General features: G+C 39.1%; 4 protein-coding genes across 7 annotated transcripts; 2 read left to right on the forward strand and 2 right to left on the reverse strand.

The window, feature by feature from the left end:
- Window positions 1–57: 57 nt before the first annotated feature.
- LOC138123577 (uncharacterized) lies at window positions 58–8936 on the forward strand. 3 transcript variants are annotated; one of them, XM_069038326.1, is made up of 13 exons: window positions 58–259; window positions 4159–4279; window positions 5194–5394; window positions 5549–5578; window positions 5626–5640; window positions 5811–5840; window positions 5895–5924; window positions 5976–6106; window positions 6158–6555; window positions 6611–6807; window positions 6864–7417; window positions 7462–7596; window positions 7649–8936. In XM_069038326.1, the coding sequence occupies exons 2-13, from the start codon at window positions 4195–4197 to the stop codon at window positions 8807–8809; spliced, it is 2967 nt and encodes a 988-aa protein (XP_068894427.1). In that variant the 5' UTR covers window positions 58–259; window positions 4159–4194; the 3' UTR covers window positions 8810–8936. The 3 variants fall into 3 exon arrangements, with proteins under 3 accessions (XP_068894427.1, XP_068894428.1, XP_068894429.1); XM_069038327.1 differs by lacking the exon at window positions 58–259 and adding an exon at window positions 2388–2529; XM_069038328.1 differs by lacking the exons at window positions 58–259; window positions 5549–5578; window positions 5626–5640 and having other exon boundaries at window positions 4034–4279.
- LOC138123592 (ejaculatory bulb-specific protein 3-like) lies at window positions 2240–3001 on the reverse strand. The gene is made up of 2 exons (XM_069038355.1): window positions 2712–3001; window positions 2240–2451 (listed from the first exon to the last, which is right to left on the reverse strand). The coding sequence occupies exons 1-2, from the start codon at window positions 2932–2934 to the stop codon at window positions 2240–2242; spliced, it is 435 nt and encodes a 144-aa protein (XP_068894456.1). The 5' UTR covers window positions 2935–3001.
- LOC138123589 (ejaculatory bulb-specific protein 3-like) lies at window positions 3049–3852 on the reverse strand. Its single transcript, XM_069038352.1, has 3 exons — window positions 3693–3852; window positions 3442–3646; window positions 3049–3390 (listed from the first exon to the last, which is right to left on the reverse strand). Exons 2-3 carry the CDS (start codon window positions 3638–3640, stop codon window positions 3185–3187), a joined length of 405 nt encoding a protein of 134 aa, XP_068894453.1. The 5' UTR covers window positions 3641–3646; window positions 3693–3852; the 3' UTR covers window positions 3049–3184.
- An 849-nt stretch (window positions 8937–9785) lies between the features above and the next one.
- Window positions 9786–20849, forward strand: LOC138123579 (uncharacterized). Of its 2 annotated transcripts, none has more exons than XM_069038331.1 (5): window positions 9786–9908; window positions 18584–18786; window positions 18841–19391; window positions 19441–19572; window positions 19627–20849. In XM_069038331.1, exons 2-5 carry the CDS (start codon window positions 18606–18608, stop codon window positions 20722–20724), a joined length of 1962 nt encoding a protein of 653 aa, XP_068894432.1. In that variant the 5' UTR covers window positions 9786–9908; window positions 18584–18605; the 3' UTR covers window positions 20725–20849. The 2 variants fall into 2 exon arrangements, with proteins under 2 accessions (XP_068894432.1, XP_068894430.1); XM_069038329.1 differs by lacking the exon at window positions 9786–9908 and adding an exon at window positions 16597–16713.
- Window positions 20850–21383: the final 534 nt, after the last annotated feature.

Below are 21383 nucleotides of genomic sequence, written 5' to 3' on the forward strand. Positions count from 1 at the left end.
AACAAAGTAATTGACTAGATATCATTTTATACAGTTCTTATCCGGTGTGGTCAAAAGTTAGGAGGGGGAATCTATTTACGTCCGCACTGTATGTTGGTTTTTAATCTTAGTGAAAGCAGTTTTAGTTTTATAATGTGAGAATACATTCGAAAATGCATTAATTTGTTCATGCTATTGTTGCAATATTAATGCCCAAATATCACAAAATTGAAGAGCGTAAGTGATAATAACTGCATCAAAAAACAAACTTACTGATAAGGTAATTCTTCAAATAGTTAGCATACCCACACATACACAAATTATAATAGAAAAGTTCTTGTAAATGATTGTGTATTATGCGTAAATTTTCTTTTAATAGGCAAGCAATGATTAATTAATTTCGTAATGTATATTTGGTTGCCTACCTACTATAAGTCATTTAAGATTTTAGGTGGTAGGGTTGGTTACAAAAAAACGGGAACTGTCAGAATAAGATTGACACATTTTTACAGTTTTTCCATAGTGCGAAAACTTCTTTAGAGATAGGTTACAATTATGGTCAAAATTCAGTGACATTTTAAAAAATTATTTGCCAAAGTCCATTCAAAAATCAAAAAACCACCAACCTCGCATTTTCCTCGATAATTACTATCGCCGACCCTGTCTAGTGTAAAATTTGGTGAGACTTGTAATTTAAATGTTTATTAAGTGTCTTGTTTTTCTGGGCATGTTTAAAGTAAAAATAATAAGAATCAATAAATAAATGAAACGTGCTGCTAATAAAACAATATGAACGAAATTCAAAGCAATTGAATTTTATTTTGAATCAAACAAATGTCATAATTTATAGTTACTATGCCGGCCAAAAAATTTTGGCCGTCATTGTCAATTCTAAAAAAAAAATGTAATCCGTACTTTATTGTCATCATGATTACCGTCTCGATAATGAACGTTATTTTTTGGGTAGTAAATTTCAAAACTCAAAATTATTTTGTCATTTCGACTACACAGACGTTTACCTCAGGTTATTTATGTAGGTACGATTGCTCTAATTTTGTTCATTCATGTCGAATTTTTGGAATATCTGAGCTTCAAACAGTTTAGATTGATTGTCAAACTGAGAAGAATCGAAAGTGGGGTTACGATTCCTAAAGGTTTATTTACACTTTACTTGAATGTCAAGAAAGTGACGGCCAAAATTTTTTGGCCGCCATAGTACTAACATAGTATGAAAAAATATCTACCTAGGGTCTTTTAAATTTTACCAACCTAAACCAACAGGTGGTGGTTTTTTGATTTTTGAATGGACTTTAGGTACTGTCAAGTAGACAATTAATTGACAGTTGGACAAAACCAAATTTACATCAGGAAAATTTTCATTTCCCTTTTTTTTCGCAACCAACTGCATGCACAGGGTCATTATAAATGATTGTCCCATTGCAGTAGGCATTGGTGACGTAGTTGAATATGCCCTAAGCCTCATAACACGGCTTCTTAGATTAATAAGAGTCGAAGCCTCTAATACGGCTGGTCGAGTTCATCAGTTGCAAGCATTTTTTCTGTTCCTGAGAGGGCGCCACTATACATTTGTGTATTTGGCTGCTTAACCGCGTACAAATCTCATTTTAAAAAGAATCGTAATTTGTATGTTACATACACTACTTCAAAAAGTAGATTATTGATAGAAAAAAAAAACATTAATACGATTTTTCATTAATTTAATTTAAAAAATATTCGTTTTTTGGTAGAGGGCGCTACTATACTTTTGGCTTTTGAAGAAACAGACAGTTCAAGGAACTCGACCAGCCGTATTAGAGGCTTTGACTCTTATTAATCTAGGAAGCCGTGCCTCATAACATGAGTGAAACTAGTATCGCCGATAGGTGGCGCCACCGGCGGTAGTAGAAATCTGTCTCTATAGTTTGTCTAACGTTGCGGGCTGGCGGCACATCCAAAATTTGTATGGGTTTTCTTTCAACGCCAACTGCGGTGGGACAATCATTTTAAATGACCTGTACTAATTTCCAGATAAACCACAATTTCGAAATTTGATAACTACATATTTCTATTTACCTTTGAGAATATTTCTTTTATCTTGGTGATAAAAAGTAAGATAAGTGGAATTTAAGAAAGTCACATTTAATGCCTTAATGCCTACTATTAGTGGATTAGATTCCCAGATTAAGCTTTTCTGTAAACCACAACAAAAATACACCGACAAATATGTCACAAAAGTTTATTTCATTCTATCAAAAAACAACTATTTCGCAGCGTCGTCCAGCTGCGAATAATCGTAATCATCGTCAATTTCGTATTGTTTTCTATAGTTCCCTTCAGGATCGTACTTAGCGATGAGTTGATCCCATTCCTTTCTGTAATTCAGGAGGATGAAAGTTAAGACTTTGCCTGCTTGTTTCTTCTGACCGGCACTGCACTTTGCACAGTCTGTGGCCAACGCCTCCGGGAGGACTCCTAAAAAATACGCTCAATTAAACTCGAAGCTTATGCATATTTATTTACACAAAAAATTGTTCTCATTAATAAACATAGGTAAGTTAGATCACCGAACAATAAAATACTCCATTTAGTGGCGGTGAACCTTGACATTTAATGGAAAATCTATCGCACATTTTTTTTTATCCTGTTTGGTTTATTTTATTGAATTTTTTTCTTGGACTGTGAACAATGTTTCTTAAACTTATATTTCAGGGGTCATACGAGAAACCACCTACTTTTCAGTTCGCGTCCGTCTGGCGAGCAGGACCCTTTGTCCAAAAGACAATTAATGTAGTTCAACAATAATCTCTTGCTGTGTAAAATGCGCTCAACATCTATGTTGTCGTACTTGGAGGTGTATTTTTGTGGCGCTCTTACTGATCGGTGAAGTGTCTTTGATTCCACAGGCTTGTGAACGATTACAGCCCAACTGACGCACAGTAACAAAACTAGTTTCATCTTGACCTCACAACGCTAACAGCTGAAAGAAGACTAAGCGGGGAATAAACCTAAATTTGTATTTAATTACTTATTTCAAGGTAGACTACATGAAGACTCGTTCTTTATAATTTAATACAACGAGAGCCAAAAAACAAACACCTTTTTTTGATATATATATTGTTATAAAAATTGATAAAACATTTTACGTGTGTCTAAATTGATTACTAAAAACTTTTCCATTTTTCATTTGCGAATCTGAAACACTCTTTCATTCGACCGCTTCTGCGCGAACTTCGTTGCGTTTCGCCTCCAAATACCTCCGTTTGTAGGCCCCATCTGGGTCGTACTTCACCTCCAGAGCCTCCCAGTACTCCGGCTTGTGGTCGATCAGATACTCCATGATAAAATCGGAACCTTCCTTTTGCTTTTCGCTGCATTTGCTGCAATCCGTTTCAATGGCATCGGGCATGTTCTCTGCGTTTTTAAACCGTGTCATGACTACCATTTTACATTTTGCTTACTCACTCTTCAACTCGAGGCCGTCCGGGGTGCACCGTCCTTTGTCCAGCAGGCAGTCGACGTAGCTCTTCAACAGTCTCTCGTTCTTGACGACGCTTTCCAAATCCACGCCGTCGTATTTAGTCGTGTACTTCTGGTCGGCGTCTTTGCCCCGGACGGAAGACGTCAGAGAAAAAATAAAAAGCGGCAGCAGAACTCGAAGCATCTTTCACTGAAAAAATATTTAACAGCGGGGGAACGTTTGGGGTCGGACTTACCTCAAATGTGGCGCTTGCGATCTAACTTTTCAGAGCATTAAATTCGGACTTATAAAGGTTTTAATGGAGTCAATTTTCTAATTTCTTCAAGAAATTTTCCGCACGATATGTTCACTAAATTGTCCAGTAATGTAAATCGCTAAAATTAGATTTAAATCGTGAAACCTTCTAAGATTATTATATGTGTAGGGGTCCATGAACATGAGCGTCCCTGAAACATAGCCACCATTACCATTATCGAATTATCATCCCATCATAATTTCAGAATAATGTAAAAAAACCTTTTGGGGGGAATCCTTGCTGGGTTTTTAGGGGAACCCCTAGAAACATTTGTTGGATAAATTTACGGTGAAAAATTAATACTACATATTACTAATTATTATTATCTTATCATGTCAGATATCATAACTGTACATTTTTGTAGATCTGTGCGGGGACCTACTTATTTCAGTCTCGTTTGTTTTAGCTGCAACAACTCAAATCACTATATGTTTTTGGCACAATGAGTACCAATACAAAACTTTCGTTTCTTGTTGTTTATGAAGAACAAGAATTTTCTTTTCAACTTTTTGAAGATAACACAGTCCGTGAGTATCTTATTTATAACTGCCGCAAAAAAAAAATATACAGCGATAAAATAACTATTTTCTAATTTTGACATATAAAGTGACACTTTTCAAAATTAATTGACGTTGGGAAACGTCACACTTTTCGTAACTGGTTACGAAAAGTAAAATCTTTCCTAACTGGTTAGGAAAAATTTATTGTATCATCAATTTGACACTGTCATATTTTTTGTTTTTAAGCAAAATAACCATGTCTACTTACCTACTTGATATTTTAACGCAATAATAATTTATTATTAATGAAATTCATTACTTCGTTTAACGTTTGAAGAAACTTTTTTTTGTCAAAATTAGAAAAAATCTTGTATGTAACACTTTAGGAAATGCAATTTTGTGTAACTCGTGTGATTTTGCGGGATCTCGCTGCGCTCGTCCCGCAAATATTCCACTCGTTACACAAAATAACGCATTTCCTAACTGGTTACATAAATAGCTATTGTGCAATAAGTTTGGAAATATAATTTTTCCGTATCAGGCATGAGATTTTTTATCGAGGTGATAGCCGAGATCACCATGCCATGTACGGAAAAATAGTAGAAAAAATAGTATATTACACTCGTTTTATAAGACGCACTGTGACACTCGTGTCAGAATCAAGCGTCTTATAAAACTCGTATAATATACTATTGTCGAACTCGTTCCTTTAGAGCACTTCTCGCTGCACTCGTCGTGCCCTCTTGTTTGACAATAGATGTCTTGTGGAACTCGTATTATAACAATATACTATAATGAAATTACGATTCAGAATGTGTATTAGGTATCCTTGTATTACGTTTTGTTGTCGTGTTGATCAAATTATTTTCGCATTATTTTGCTTAAAAATGCTTAGATTAATTTGTTAATACAGAATTTGTTAATAATGAGTCAACATTAAGGGGATTTGAAGAAGACGATCTTCAAGAAGTTTGGTATTGCCCCCCACAAGCAAGTCATCGATTGTTGGTTTAAAGATCCATCGAGCGATACAGATACTTTAATAACTTGCTGCTCGGCGTCGGAATGTAATAACTTGCTGGTTGAAAAGAAGGAAGGCAGTTCCACTACTTCCACTTCCCATCCACCTGAAAATGCAGGAGGTAAATAAAATAATAATAATAATTTTTTAAGAATCTAACCGGAAAAGGTTTATGCCATTCCAAAGTTTGTTGTAAATTGATTGGTACAGTATCTTGCGTATATTCATTTCTGGTTGAAACTCTGTATTAGAATTTAATTGGCAACTGTTTTTAGCAAGGAGTGACAACGTTCTTGGATCCAGAGGTAATACAAATAAGAAGATATATTAGTTTTATAAAAATGTATTTTAGGGAGCAACATCACTGGTATAGCAATATAATGGAATAATTAAACAGTCCATTTAGAGAAGAGTTTTACCATACCAAAATCAGATTTGGTAAGCGTGATGCTAACCATCTGTGTTTAAATATGGCATTACTCTGTCTCTGTTTGAACTTCTGTATCAATTCTTTAAAAGTTATTTTGCTGGTTTCAGGGGGAGGTGACAATAATTTACCATCTGAAGGTAATGCCGCTAAGAAAATATCACAATAATCGATTTTACAAAACTGTGTTTTAGAAAGTGGAAACGATACTCCTCCATCCAGAGGTATTACATTGCTTGTAAATTATTTAATACACTGTTACTTGTTTGTTCCAGAAAGTGAAACATCAGCAATTTTGAGTTTCGTTCAGTACTTTTCCACGAACTTCAGTAACAGGGGAATTACCTTTCTAACGTGTTGCCTAGAAGATGCATTCACTCAAGCCTTTGAAACATCTATTCAAAGAGTAACAAGAAAATTTGTAATTGGTAAAATTGGCTTGAAAATATGATTCCAGAGACGAGCTTTGATTCTATACCTCCACAATGAAAACGACGCCTTTTCCAAAACCTTTTGCGAACAGCTCACACAGCAACATATTCAGCAGATTCTCAACGACAAATTCTTGCTGTTATGTTGGGACGTCGAAAAAAACGAATACACAAGATGTTTGATCGAAGCTCTGGAGAACTGCAACGAACTACGCACTTACCGTTCGCTTATCGAATTAAAAGTGTGTGGTGCCTTGGTAATGGTACCCACTGGACGTTCCTTTCGAGTGATCAGCGTTATGAAGGGTACCGTCACTGGAAAGGAGTTTTCAGCCATCCTTACACAAGCTGGAGAATTTCTTACGAGAGAAAATGATGTAGAACAAGAAATTGGCGGACATGGAAACCAAGAAAATACGTTCGGGTTGGTATACTTGTATACAGGAGTGAAGGTATCGTTGTTTTTTGTATTTTTTAAGGTCAAAGGCATGTCAGCAGCATATGCTGGATATGCTTGGCAATAGAGATTACGACAGTTTTGACCATGACGAGTTAAAGTATTTAAAAGAGAAAGTGGCATTTGCTTTCCATGGGCCCCCACAAACTTTGAATGGATATGACAGAAAACAAAATAAGAAAACTGACTATATTTTTGAAGTAATAATGAAACAAAATAGTAAGTCTGTTAATTATTAAAACATTTGTTGAAACTTGTCCACAAAATGTTATTAGATCTAATCGCAAAATGGAAGGATCGAGTGATAATTTCCTTCATATACATGTGTACGGAGCCTCTTCCAGAAGAGAAACAAAAACTGGCAAAAAAATATCCAGATTACAACCCAAGCTGCGACTTTACCCTTCTTCCGATTTTCGTTTTGAGGAAGTGCAAGAACAGCACCAACCCTTGCCGAGTTATCATTGACAACGTGGGCCGCGTCTACCAGACCTGGAACGATTTCTTGGACGAAAATAAGTTACCAGAGTGCGAGATGATCTTTCCCAAGAATGGGCGCTACCAAGCAGACGCCAACGGCAACGTGATCCTCGACAAACAACTATCTCCGGCTTGCAATGTTTCAGCTTCGATCCTGCTAGCCGCCGACGTCGCCACCACTGTTGGGGGCCTAGCAGCCGGCGGGATATTTTTCGCCGCCGCTTTCATTCCTACCGTGGCTGCAGTGCCCTTTCTTCTCCCTGCAGCAGGAATTACGGGTCTGGTGACGGGGGCGTATGCTTTAGGCCGCAGCGGTTACAACCTTTACGACAAATACAAACACGGCGAGGTAACTGCAAAATATTAAAATTTTTTTTTTACCGATCTCGGTAGAATTTAAGTTTCTGGGAGTCATCTGAAGCCCGCGCGGCTTACATAAACATCGTGGCCGGTTCTTTGGGTTTTGTAGGAGCTGGGGCTAACGTCATGATGTCAAATTTGATATCTCAAGGATTCAACGTCGGAAATGTAAGAAGTTTTCACTCATTCAAGTCAAAATGTTTGTAATTGTTGTCACTAGGGTGCCAGGGCTGCAATGAATACGGTTAATGTGATCAATCTGGGGGCGAGCGGTGTCGGACTTGCAAACTCCAGTTACGATGTCTTCAAGCAATGGTGGGATGACAACGAGACACCATCTCCACTGACGATAATCCAGTTGAGTGCGTCGGTACTCTTCTTTGGACAAGCTGTTTACAACTTCACAACGGCTAATATGGTCGTCGAAGAGACTCAAGCGAGGGAATTGAGAGATTACAACGATTCGCTGCGCAGCAACAGACACAGAAAAACGTTTAGCAAATTGATCAAAGAAACGATTCGTCAGAACGATGGAAACGTCCAAAGAGGACAAGCTGACGTGATATCGACCATAAAGAATATACAGAACAAGGACGAAGTGTTTGCTACGTTGACACGCGCCAACAAAGATATGAACCACAATAATATTCGATTTGCAGCCCAAAACGGCAAGATTACTTTGAACGGTGTGTCGATAGACATGGGAAGGTTCAGCAGCATGGGCAAGAATGAAGCGATTACATTTTTCAATACACTACCAAACACCCCAAATCCCACCGCTGCCAATGTACGATTGATGGAAACGTACCTTGGGAATTCTTTCGAAGGAATCAGATCGATAGAAGTTGCGCCTTTGGCTCTCGGACTGGTAAAAATTTTCTGCACCGCAGATTCCACAATCAAGGAGAAGATCATAAATACCGTGTCAAAACTCATCGCAGAATTATTAAAAAGTACTACATGCTACATGACATCTTTGAACGAGATCTTTCCGGATCATGACAAGTACCTTCGATTGGTGGGAATGGTGAGTAGCTTCTTCCAAACGTTTGTAACCCAAGTCGAAGAAAGATACAACATGTGGAGGCAAACGCTCGATGAGACGTTGGCGGAGCCTTACTTCACAGAGTTGTCGTGTGATGTTACTAGAAGAGCGGCGGAAATTTTTAATTTTGTAACGGCGAATTTCTTCACCGGAACGAAGCTCAACGAAGATGGACTTAGAAATCTGCTTGACTATTTTTATACGTGGTTTGCAAATCAAGTGTATTTGTATCAAGAGAGACGCCAAAGAAGAAACAGAAGGACGATCCACTCTCGTGTCGCAGCACGCAAATTGCGTTGTAAAATTTGCTGGGGTGATTACTATTCTCCACAATAATTTTTCTACAGAATATTCCTTTTAAAATTGTTCGGTTACAGTTATATTTAGTTAAATGAAATATACTTCTCTGTGGCGAATATCAATTTTTAAATATATATTTCCAAAAATAAAAAGAACAAATCAATTTGTTTCCTTTATTTTCCTTTATCTACAAATATGCGCAATCATAATTTACAAAATTTCAAACGGCCATAGCTTCATCATCATCAGCTAGGAAGATCAATCTGGTATTGCTGCATTTCTTTTTTTTTTTTTTTAGAGTGGATTGACACAGTTTGCACTGCTCAACAGTTTTAGAAATAATCGCAAAATAGTAGTTTATTTGACGAATGCCAAAAAAGCCTAATTAACACACGAACGAGTTTAATACAACGTTTTTTTGTTCGACGAGTCCCTTAAAGGCTCCAAATCGCTTAAAATCTTTAAAATTAGCTTGACGTTTCGTTATGACAAGGGGTGACATTTATCAAAATCCATTCACACAGGAGAAAATTCTCACATTCTGACAGTGTCGTTTCAGTCGCGTTTTAATCTGGCCCACTCATACCAAAAAAAGCCCAATTTACACACGAACTCGTTAAATAAATAACTATTTCTAATTCATGGTAGAGATAAACTATATAAGTTTTTGTATTCGATTTGTCACTATTATACAGGTGTTTTCGAAGTTGAGCCTAAATCTTCTTAGTAAAATGTTTGTATTAACGGAGATAATTGATTTTATAATTTTATTGTTTTCTAAAATTTTGTGTCCTTCCGGGAAGCGTTTTGGGTATTATACTCTCTGGACGCCCCAGTTGTATTCTGATAACATTGCGCATACATTAGCAACATATCTGTGACCTCATTATTTTCGTAATGATAAAGCCATTCCGACTAATTAGATGACAACTCTGACAGTATTTTTGATTAGCGTTTATGCTCATTTGATTTTTTTTTTTTAGCCAAAATTGAGTTAAGTAAACCGGGGTTACTGTAATAAATAAATATTTTCATAGTAACCATAGAAAGGGCAAGCAGACTTACATTAGCGAAAAAACATTGTCCTACTTTTTTCTGTCCGCGACTGTATATCAGGCCAGTAGAACTCTTTAAAGTAAGCATTTTTTACATATTGATATTTTTGTAATCGGATATTTTTTTATAAATATTTTTCTAACCCGCTTCAATTGAAACGAAAGAGTGAGTGAAAATAGTTTGTGCGATAAAAACTTTACAGTTTTTTTGAAGAAACAACGATCACTGTTCTAATACTGACAGTTTGTACTGTTTTTCATTCGAGTATTTTAATTGAGTAATTTTAGGATTCAAATCATATTTAATAGCTCTATTCTGAAGAATTTGCCGAAAAAATGATAAATAAAAAAGGTGTTTAATTTTCGTGTTTGTTTCCTGGGATATAAGTACATACAACCGGGAAAGTGGTATACATGTTAAAAAACTGTTAAACTTCCTTTGGAACTCGCTTTTATTAACTCTTTCTATTTTCGTATATTTTTAACAGAAACTGTCATTAATAATAATTTGTTTTGTTTTTTGTTGTCTCTATGCAAATCCTTTTTTTGTTTTTGTATCGCGGTCTCTGATCGAAGCTCGCGCTGGGCCATCAGTTGTCCTCAGATGTTGAGACGGGGAAAGGGTCGGTCGATCCTCTGCGACGAGGCGAAGAGGTGCTGATGTTAACACGGCAATCCCGACCTTGGGGCGGCCTCGCTCCGTCTAACGCTGAAACAGGATAAATAATTTAGTGTGATCTCCTAGTTTCACTGCCCCCGAGTCCCATGTAGTTCTCGCGATTGACACTTCATGGTAATGTGTTATTATAGCCACGGTCTTTATCTTCTTGCGGTTCTCCCGCCCTGTGGATGTGCCACAGTCTTTATGTTACGTTCTCCCGCCCTGTGGATGTGCCACAGTCTTTATGTTGCGGTTCTCCCGCCCTGTGGATGTGCCACAGTCTTTATTTTGCGGTTCTCCCGCCCTGTGGATGTGCCACAGTCTTTATGTTGCGGTTCTCCCGCCCTGTGGATGTGCTACAGTCTTTATTCTGCGGTTCTCCCGCCCTGTGGATGTGCCACAGTCTTTATGTTGCGGTTTTCCCGCCCTGTGGATATGCCACAGTCTTTATGTTGCGGTTCTCCCGCCCTGTGGATGTGCCACAGTCTTTATGTTGCGGTTCTCCCGCCCTGTGGATGCGCCACAGTCTTTATGTTGCGTGATTTTCGCACTCGTGGGATTGCCACGATCTTTCGTGGATTTAGTGATACTCACGACGCTATTCGGTGTTTTCGACCGGCCATTGCCTAAGCTGCTGATGAGCCGCGACCGTCGTTTTTTGTCATTTTTTCGCTAGAAGGTAGCGTTCGTTTGGCAGGATCTGTTTAATTACAAACGGGCCGTTGTATTTTGCGCGCAGCTTTCCACCACTTGCGTGCTGGGAATCTTCGACTGCCACGTGATCGCCAAGGGCAAACAGAACGGGCTTGTATCGCTTTACATTAAAGCGTCTTGATGCTGCGTCGGCAATCTGACTCATACGTTGTTGTGCGATCAGGGTCGTGTTGTCAGGGTCAGGAACAGTGTCATTTTCTGGAATACCAGATAGGAACTGCTGTGTGGCTTTCAGTCTTGGATTAGTAGCGAAGTGCAGAGCATTCGGTGGATACCCTGTGGTTCCATGCACTGTTGCGTTGATGTTGTTTTCGATGACGGAAATTTCGTGAACCCAATTCTTCTCATTTTCGGCGGTCAAAGAGGCTCGCAATAAGTTGAAAACAGTGCGCATGAGGCGTTCGACTTGTCCATTTCCCCTGGGCATACCAGTGGCGATATGATGAAGCTGCACTTCTTGGTCAGCAAGGAAATTTTGGAATGTTAACGATGTGAATGCTGCTGCCCTGTCGGCTATGATTCTTCTAGGTTTTCCCATTTGTTCGAATACTAGCGATAAGGCCCTGATTGTATCCTCTGTGCTCTTTTTGCGGATGGGGCGTAAACTACAATACTTCGAGAAGCCATCTATCACTACTAACAGTTGCGTGCAGCCATGACTCTTAACCAACGGGCCGACATGATCAATGTGCCAAATATCGAGAGCACTAGATGGTCTTTCACCTCGTTGCCAGAGGCCAGCTCCACGTCCGGTGTGGGACTTCCCCAGGACACACTGACGACAATTCCTGATGTATTTTTTTAGAGATTGCCCCATTCGTGGCCAGAACAACTCTTCTCGCATCTTGGTAATGCACTTCTCCCAACCGATGTGAGAGGATTTGTCGTGGTACAAACACATAGCCTGTAGACGCGCGGCTACTGGCACGAAACACTTCGGGTCTTGTCCTTTTGTCATCACAAGATCGTTTTTAATCTGATATTCATTGTAGTCATCGGAGTTATTAAGAACTTCTTGACAGAAGCGGTCACTTTTCTGATAATCACGCAAGGAGTCGATTGCAGTGAGTTCGGGTTTTGTAACACGCACGGTGCATACTTTATCTAACGGATTTCTGCTTAAGTAATCAACATGAGCCATTTTGCTTCCTGGTCTATACTCAATCGTGAAGTCATAGTCCTGCAGCTTGACCCACCACCTGGCAACACGTGGATGCAGATCCTTTTTGAGGGCCGTCGCTCGGATAGCATTACAATCAGTAAAAATGGTAAAGTGCATTCCGTACAAGTAAGCACGAAAGTGTTCCACTGCCTCCACGATAGCTAGCGTTTCTAAATCGTAGGAGCAGTATTTTGCTTCACAGTTTGTAGTACGCCGGCTGTAGTAAGCTATCGGACGCACAATCCCGTGTTCTTTCTGCAACAATGCCGCCCCGACGCCCAGAGCACTAGCGTCGGTGTGCAATTCACATGGTAACTTGGGATCAAACATCCGCAGCACGGGTTCGGACACTAACTTACTTATTATTATCTGTCTGGCATTTTCACACTCCGCGGTCCATTGAAACACGTGATTTTTACGCAATAAGGTGGTTATGGGTGCCGTAATCAGAGAGAATCCCTCAATAAAACGTCGGAAGTAACTCGCGAGTCCCATGAATTGCCTCACGGCCTTCACATCTGATGGGACTGCCGAGTGTACAAGTGCACTCACCTTTCGAGGACTCGGTTGAACTGAACCATGACTGATTACGACCCCTAAGTATTCTGTCTCTTCGGCAAGGAACGTACATTTACGATAGTTCAGTGAAAACCCTGCATTGGCTAAGGCGTGCAATACATTCTCTAATCGTTGCAGACCTTCTTCTACGGATTCGGAGGGTACAAGTACGTCGTCCATATAGACGTGGGCTTCCGTTCCCTTGAGCTTTCCGAGAGCTTTATCGATGGCTCGTTGGTATACGGCTGGGGCGTTGACGAGACCAAAAGGCATCCTATGATACTCGTACAAGCCATCCGGGGTGATGAAAGCGGTAATGTGCTTTGAGTCCTCGTCTATTTCCATCTGGTGAAACCCGGATTTCATATCGAGTGTTGTGAAGTACCGCGCGTGGCGTAGAGAGTCGAGCAGATCACGGATGAGGGGTAACGGGTATCTTTCCCTTACAGTCTTTTTGTTTATGTCGCCATAGTCCACACATAATCGGGCCTCGCCATTTTTCTTCCTTACCAGGACAATTGGACTGGCGTATGTCGACTGGCTCTCGCGTATGGTTCCCTTTTGCAATAGGTCGGCCACGATCTCTTTGACTTGGGTTCTTTCTGCATGGGCTAATCGTCTGGGTCGGTACGCTACCGGAATATCATCTTTCAGTGTGATCGTCAACTTCCCCGTGGTGATATGGTCAGGAGTTGCTTCCCGCGTCTCGATCAGGAGTTGTTTTAGTCGTGTCAGGTCCCGTTCGGCCAACCTTGTTACTTCTAAGTCATCAAAAGCATCAGTTTCCGCGATGGTTAGAACATTCCCGGTGTTGGATAGGTCATGATGAAGTTCGAGGCCGTCGGTCCCTTTTTTGATTTTTACATTTGGCCTACTAATTACATCCCAACCAATAATAGCAGCTAGATTGGAAGGCATAACATTGTCCGGAACAACTGTAAACAAAACATCAATGCTGACGTTCGGTAAAATAACAACAATTTCGCAAGTGCCGATAGCGGATATAGTTTCTATCCCAAGTCCAGAAATAACTCGCGAGGTAGGCGACATAGGTACTTGTAGTTTTTCCGCTGTGCTCCTACCTATAACTGAGATATCGGCGCCACTATCGATGATGTAGGTCAAGGAAACAGCTTGGTGGTTACACAACGCGGTAGCAATCGGTGTGGTGTTTAACGAACGTCTTTTGCGGATTAGTCACATTTTCTTCGGCCTTCCGTGTTTAAAGAAACAGGTACTTTCAGTGTGCCCTACTTTTTTGCAATACGTACAGGTGGGCACCTTCGATTCGGTTGGCTTCTCTGGCTTTTCCGCTTCTACGGGTTTTTTAGTTGTCTGCGGTACGCGACAGTCTTCGTGACGATGACCAACCCGACCACAATTAAAGCGCTTTCCGCGGAAAAAGGGGCCTGACCTACCCGGCCGTTGGGCTGTTGAACGCGCCGCGCTTTTTGTTCCCACCGTGTCAAAAGAACGCGAGCCAACCACAGCTTGATGTTTGCGTCTGCGTCCATCAATTTCGGAGAGTAACTTCAGGAGTTCTCGCTCATCTCCTGGCTGTCGGATCCTGATGGAAGCTTGGGCTTCTCCATAGTCAAGGCCATATTCGATCATACTCAGTATAGTCGCCCACGGTAGCGCATCACAAAAACGATGAATGCAGCGAAGCTTCTGGTTTCCGTAGTCGCTGAGCGATTCACAGTCTTTACTTCTCAAAGTAGCCGCCGTAAAAGCACGGACACCTGGTGTTTCGCGATCTGGGAAAGCGACAATCAAGTCCTTACAAAAATTTTCCCAACCTCGTCGTACAGGGCGCCAGTCGCAGTAATAGCGGTATCCTCTGCCCCTCAGCGCCTCTCCTGCTTTTGATATCATGACGACGTCGCTGGCGCCTAGCTCTCCTTTTAGTTTTGACGCATCTTCTAACCACTCTTCGATGGTAAAATTGCTTTTGTCGGGATCGAACTCCGATAGGCGAAATGATGCCCATGTGGTAAGTGAAGATGGTGGCGTTAGTGTTGACGCCTGAGCAGTTAGAGTGCCATCGGCGGACGTACTGGGCGTTGGCCCTGCCGTATTGGATTTTCGCAATAATGCAATTTGTTCCTGTTGATTTGCTATTAGCGTGAGGAGGGTTTCTTGCCAAGGTGCACTCTTCCTCTTAGGAGACGGAGGGCCTGGTTCCTCCCTATCCACTTCTACTTGTTGCGTCTGGTCCCCTTCTAGATTTCCAGTGGGAACTTCTGGATTACTCTTTCTCTTTGCTTTCGGCATGACGTCGGCTGAAAGCAGACTGATTTAGACGAAGGGCACAATCCCACTTCTGATGTTAAAAAACTGTTAAACTTCCTTTGGAACTCGCTTTTATTAACTCTTTCTATTTTCGTATATTTTTAACAGAAACTGTCATTAATAATAATTTGTTTTGTTTTTTGTTGTCTCTATGCAAATCCTTTTTTGTTTTTGTATCGCGGTCTCTGATCGAAGCTCGCGCTGGGCCATCAGTTGTCCTCAGATGTTGAGACGGGGAAAGGGTCGGTCGATCCTCTGCGACGAGGCGAAGAGGTGCTGATGTTAACATACATATAACTAAATATACAGGGTGACCCAGAATAGATCTGCAAAATTTTAACCACGAGCTACTGGCTTCATGTAGAACTCGGAAAAAATATTTAAAAAATCCTATGTCAAAAAATAAAATGGCATTTAATTTTTGAGGTACAATTTTTTTAAATTGCTTTTTGTAGTGGAGTGTCCGTGAATCGAAACAGTGACCGCGTGTAGCGTGTTTTTTACAGATATTTCTATAATGTTGCGTATCGACTGCATCAAGAAAACAGTTCATTTCAGAACTATTAAATTATGGAAGAATTACACATGTACGCAGTAGGTACTCATTTTGTACAATATGTTGTTATTGTACTTATCTACTGTAGCCTGTATCTATGTTTCTACCACTGTTGAAAATATTGTGCGAAAATGTTGATGAATGATGACTCTCTGTGTTTGTCTTTCGCTAGGCAAAGTCTGCATGGGATGAGTTTCGTATTTACACATTGTAATCAAATTAAAATATACATTTTTGTGTTATTGCGTTTAATAAATCATTTGTGAATTGAATTATGTTGCGAAAGATTTTTCCACTAATTAGTGAAATGATTGAAATTTCAGCAATCCCGAAAAAAGTATGATTGCGTTATTTAAATTATTGTAAAACAAAACATTCTAGTTTCAGTTTAATCATGTTCATTTACACAATTACATCTGAGACTCTTTTTTCAAATAATTTGTAGAAGGAGCTCGTCTACGTTCTACCTACACACTTACATTTTCCACTTACATATTTTCGTTTACTAAAAGAAGAAAGAGAATTTTTATTTTCGTTCACTCCAATTCATTTTATTTACTATTTATTGAGAACCACACTCCCACTTTTGCACGTTGATAAATTGATAGTTAAAGTCCATTCACGTTGGATTTTCCTCTCAAGGTCAAATAATTAAATTTTTTGGCTCTGTAATTATGTTTTGTAAATAGTGACATGCAGGTAAACACCGTATAGGTTGGATTGAGCATTGCTAAATCGCATTATGTTGGTTAGCTGCATGTCACTATTTACAAAACATAATTACAGAGCCACAAAATTAAATTATTTGACCTTGAGAGGAAAGTCCAACGTGAATGGACTTTACATGCGATAAGTATATTTCCCCGCATGGTCTTATCTTATCATATGTTGTTGAAATTTCTAAATATCGATAGTCTTAAGCAAGATGTTTGAAAACGATGGGTAAACATTTTTATTTTGCTTAAAATAATAGTATGGGGTTATCAAGAAGGACTGTTTAAGTTGGTTACACTGGATCGTATTTTAAATCGTATAACAGGAGTAACTTCCGGTTGTTGGCGGCTTGTCGTTGCTAATGCTATACCTATATCAGATATTTGTCAAATAAACCAACAAAACATATCCGGTTGCAGTGTTATAAATAAACGAATTAAAAAATTTTCTTAATTGTACTGCCAACTTAAACAGTCCTTCTTGATCACCCGGTATATTAAAAGACAAGTTTTATAAGAAAGTGTTTATTTCAATATTTCATGAGTCCAAGTTTATAAAACGAGTCGCTGAGCGCGAACGGAATAAACGTCTTATGAAACGAGTTTTTTATACGATCTTTTTCATTTTGCACCTTTTGAGTCGTTTTTAAATCAAAAGTAAGAATTTTTAAATTCTGGGGAATTTTATGATAGTTGGCAAGAAATAATAATTGAAACATTTGTCAACTTTGGGATAATTCGCGCGACATGCCTGACGCGGCCAGAATCCTCTAGACTAGACTTTAGAGAATTCTGACAGAGGATTGACATTTCAAATAGTACCAACATAATAACCGTAAATTCGTAATAAATCGGTAATATCGCTATTATAGAATTTATAGAACTGCGTTCAGTTGTTGCGATACTGTTTTTGGCATCGTAACAGCTCTGTTACAAACGCAAAATATAAGAAAAACATATTTATTTCCACCTTCTAAGTAAATGATACTTTATAGGTATTTGTGGTAACTAAAGTTTGTCTAAACATAAGTGAATTTTATGGTTTTAACATCTAAAGTACTTTATGAGGGATTTTAGGGTTGTTCACGACAAATCCATCACAACAGAATATTTAGCTACCCTGTCGTAAATTTTGCAACGCGTGCCTGTCTTTGTTAAACGAAAAGCTGCAGATTTGGTTATTGCCACTTTTACAACATCCCTCATAAAGTACTTTAGGTGTTAAAACCGTAAAATTCACTTATGTTTAGACAAACTTTAAGTAAATGGGTAATTACAGGCAGAGCCCTGTAATATTTAACAGGCACGTAGAAGAGACCTGTAAAGACTTTACAAGGCTCATGAAAAAATAATATAATCAAAACTAATTGAATGATTTTTTAAAAAAGTTTATTACAAACACAAACAAATTTAACTATCAATTGTTGCAATTGCATTCGTTAATAATGCATTTTGATCCGTTTCGCAAGTCATTTTCATATCGCTCCTGGGATCGAATCGAGAGCCCCACTTGCAGCGTTGGTAATTCCGTCGTTATTTTCTTGCATTTCAAGAAAATCGCCTTTAAAGTCATCATCGGGCATTAAAGCCATTCTTTCTTTTCTTTCTTTTTGCAACAAATTTCACAAAACTTCTGACAGTATTTTTGTTGTTTATCTCAACACCATGACGACGTAGGTATAATTGCCCCACCGCCTTTCATTACAAAATTTTTATAAACATAAATAACAATTAAAAAACGAAATTTTAAGGCTGAAGGTGAAAATAAAAGTTTGTATGCAACTCGCTTAGGAATTAATCTTTACTGGGCTTACTGGCTTATGGAGACTCGTTCCTTACGTCACTCGTCCAACAAGTGCCAGCGCGCCCGTAAAGATTAATTTACTAAGCTCGTCACATAAATAGGTAACTATTATGACAGGTTTATCATCTTATTCCAAAGTTTTTTTCAAAGTTATATAGGTAATCCGTTAGAATTAGACTATACATATACCAATTTACTTTAGCAAAACAAAACGATTTACTTCCATTGAAGTTAGATTTAAAATTTGTCGTTAGTTTAAAATTGTACATAAGCACTTGTATCTTGTATCTTTTAGATCAATCGAATTCCAACAACTTATGCTTGATTATCTCGGAGATCGAGACTATGACAGTTTCGGTCCTGAGGAAAAGGAACACGATCTACTGAAAAAGAAAATTGGTTATGGCTTATTCGGCCCACCACAAGACATCAAAGGATATAACAAAGAACAAAACGAAACCATTGATCTTCTGTATAATATCATAATAAGTGAAAACGGTATGGCAAATTACGTGGAGATGTACCACCACATGTTATTGTCTTAATCTACAGATCAGATAAGCAAATGGGAGAACCGAGTGGTCATTTCCATTGTCTACAATTGTACCGAACCTCTAGATGATGAGAAGAAAAAACGTTCCAATCAGAATAAAGATTATAATCCCAAGTACGACGTGACTCCAGTGCCCATCTTTATACTGAGAAAATGTAAAGGAAATCGCTCTTCATGTCGCATTTTCATTGACCACGAGGGACGGGTTTACACCACTTGGAACAAATATCTAACCGAGAATAAACTTCCTGAGTGCAAGATGATTCTGCCTGTACTCGGCCAATACATGGCTGACAAAGAGGGTCGAGTTTTGTTGGAGAGACACGAGTCGCCAGTCTGCGACGTGGGATCAAAAGTTCTCAAAGGATTTGACATAGGTAGTGCCATAGTGGGTCTAGGATCGGGAGGTGTGTTTATAGCTGCCTCAATTCCTGCTGTGGTTGTGGCGCCTGTTGCCTTAATCGCTGCCGGAATTGCTGCAGCCGGTGTCGGAGCATACTCCATCGGTCGCAGCAGTTCCACCATACACGACAGGAGAATACACAAACAAGTAAACACAAATGCATTGGTGGTTTCACCGTAAACAATATCTTTTGCAGAGTTTGAGTTTCGCAAATTCGGAGAGTCGCAATGCCTACCTGAGCATCGTCGCGAGCTCTTTGGGCTTCGTAGGAGCAGGTGCAAATATAGCAGTTTCTCAGCTTGCAGCTCGAAGCTTCAACATCGCGCGCGTATGTTTGGCAAGAATTTGAGCATCATTTGAACTGCATGTTGTGCTGTTGCAGGGTGCCAAAATGGCTGTTGATACGATCAACGTTGCAAACTTGGGGGCTAGTGGATTTAACGTAGTCAATGCCGGTTTTGACGTGCTGGACCAGTGGGTCAACGAAAACCGCCTCCCTTCGCCTCTAGATGTTCTGCAACTTGGTTCTTCGATACTGTTTTTGGGACACGCAGTGGTCAGTTTTAAAACAACTGGTACAATCATTTCGAACTTGGAAGAAAGTGTTTTGGGCAAGATTCAGAAGTCGTTACGTAACAGTCACAAGCACATATTCAACAGATTTCCTAACGAACCGTACGACCAAAATGACAGTCCCAATAGAAAGATCGTGGTGAAAACACTGAGAAATATCAGTGTCGAAGAAAAAAACGGAGTATTTACCATAAATGACCAAGTTGTTCGTCTTGACGAAATGAAAAGTATTGAAAAGGAAAAAATTACGTATCTCACCCCGAAGTCAGCTGATAACTCCCAAAACCATATTACTGATATCGTCAGTGTAGTGGAAGATTCTTTTAAAGGAACTGATCTTGTGGAAATTAAAAAATTCTCTTTGGGATTGTTGTACGTTTTCGGTTCGACGAGCAGGGCCATAAGAAACAAAATAATTAAAGCAACCGCTGCACTCTCTGCCAAAATCATGGAAAACCCGATAAACGAGAAATTTTGTGAAATGTTTCCTGAAGTGCACACCAAATATTACAATTTGTTCATAGTGGTAATGACACACTTTCAACAACTGATCGATTCAGTTGAAAAAGAGTACTCAACCCGGCAGAAAAATAAAAATACTGATTCTGCTGATAAGAACTCGTATTTTACCAGATTAAATCCGGATCGTTCTAAAAGAGCAATTGAAATTTTTAACAAAGTAACCAAAACGTATTTCACAGGAATTAATCTTACAAGTGTTGGTTTGCAGAACCTTCTGGAGTGCTTTTGTAATTGGGTTTTAGATATACATAACAGTTATCAAAGTGAGAAAACAGAAAAACAAAAGAGAAAGCAGGATACTAGAAAACAGGATACTAAAAACCAAAGACAAAAACAGAAATGTAACAAATGTGGTGGTTACTATTATAACAAAAAGACAAAGTAAACAACGTACCATTGGAATTATAAAAAAACAACCAGCAAACTCTTCTACTAGTTTAATTGTCCTATATTGTTGTTGTTACTCATAGGTGTTAAGGTAAAATTCATTGAACTTTTGCATATTTTTAAGTCAATTTTTAATTCAACTTATTTAATGACATGTGATACTATATTTTGCCCAGCCAGTCCCCTCATCTTTTGGTCTTTTTCTGACCTTTGGCAGCCTCCATCAATTCATACAACTGATAAACCTGTTCATCTCTAAATTTATTTAAATCTGATTCATTCAAAGAAGCTCCTATGCTACTTCCTGTTTGAGGTCCTCTAAGTCCCAATTGTTGAGCAAGTGCTATTGCATAATCCTGAAATATTACTCACAAATAATTAAACATTGCTTCAATACAAACCATACAGTCCATTCTTTGATAAAAACTTCTGCTTCTCCAGCGTTAGATTTTTTATGTCTTTTAAATTCATCTCTGACGTAGTTTGTTCCAAGTTCGTGCAATTCCTTTGGGAGACCACGGTGCAGCCTCAAGATGGTCTTGTACAAGATTCTCACTCTCTGTACATTCGAAAATGACATTATGCAGAGTGGTTGGAAACTGGCTTACATAATAACGCCTCCGCAATAAATTTCAGTTAAGCATATTTTTTAGAGGC

Source organism: Tenebrio molitor, chromosome 2 (assembly GCF_963966145.1).
Source record: "Tenebrio molitor chromosome 2, icTenMoli1.1, whole genome shotgun sequence".
NCBI classification, from domain to species: Eukaryota; Metazoa; Arthropoda; class Insecta; order Coleoptera; family Tenebrionidae; genus Tenebrio; species Tenebrio molitor.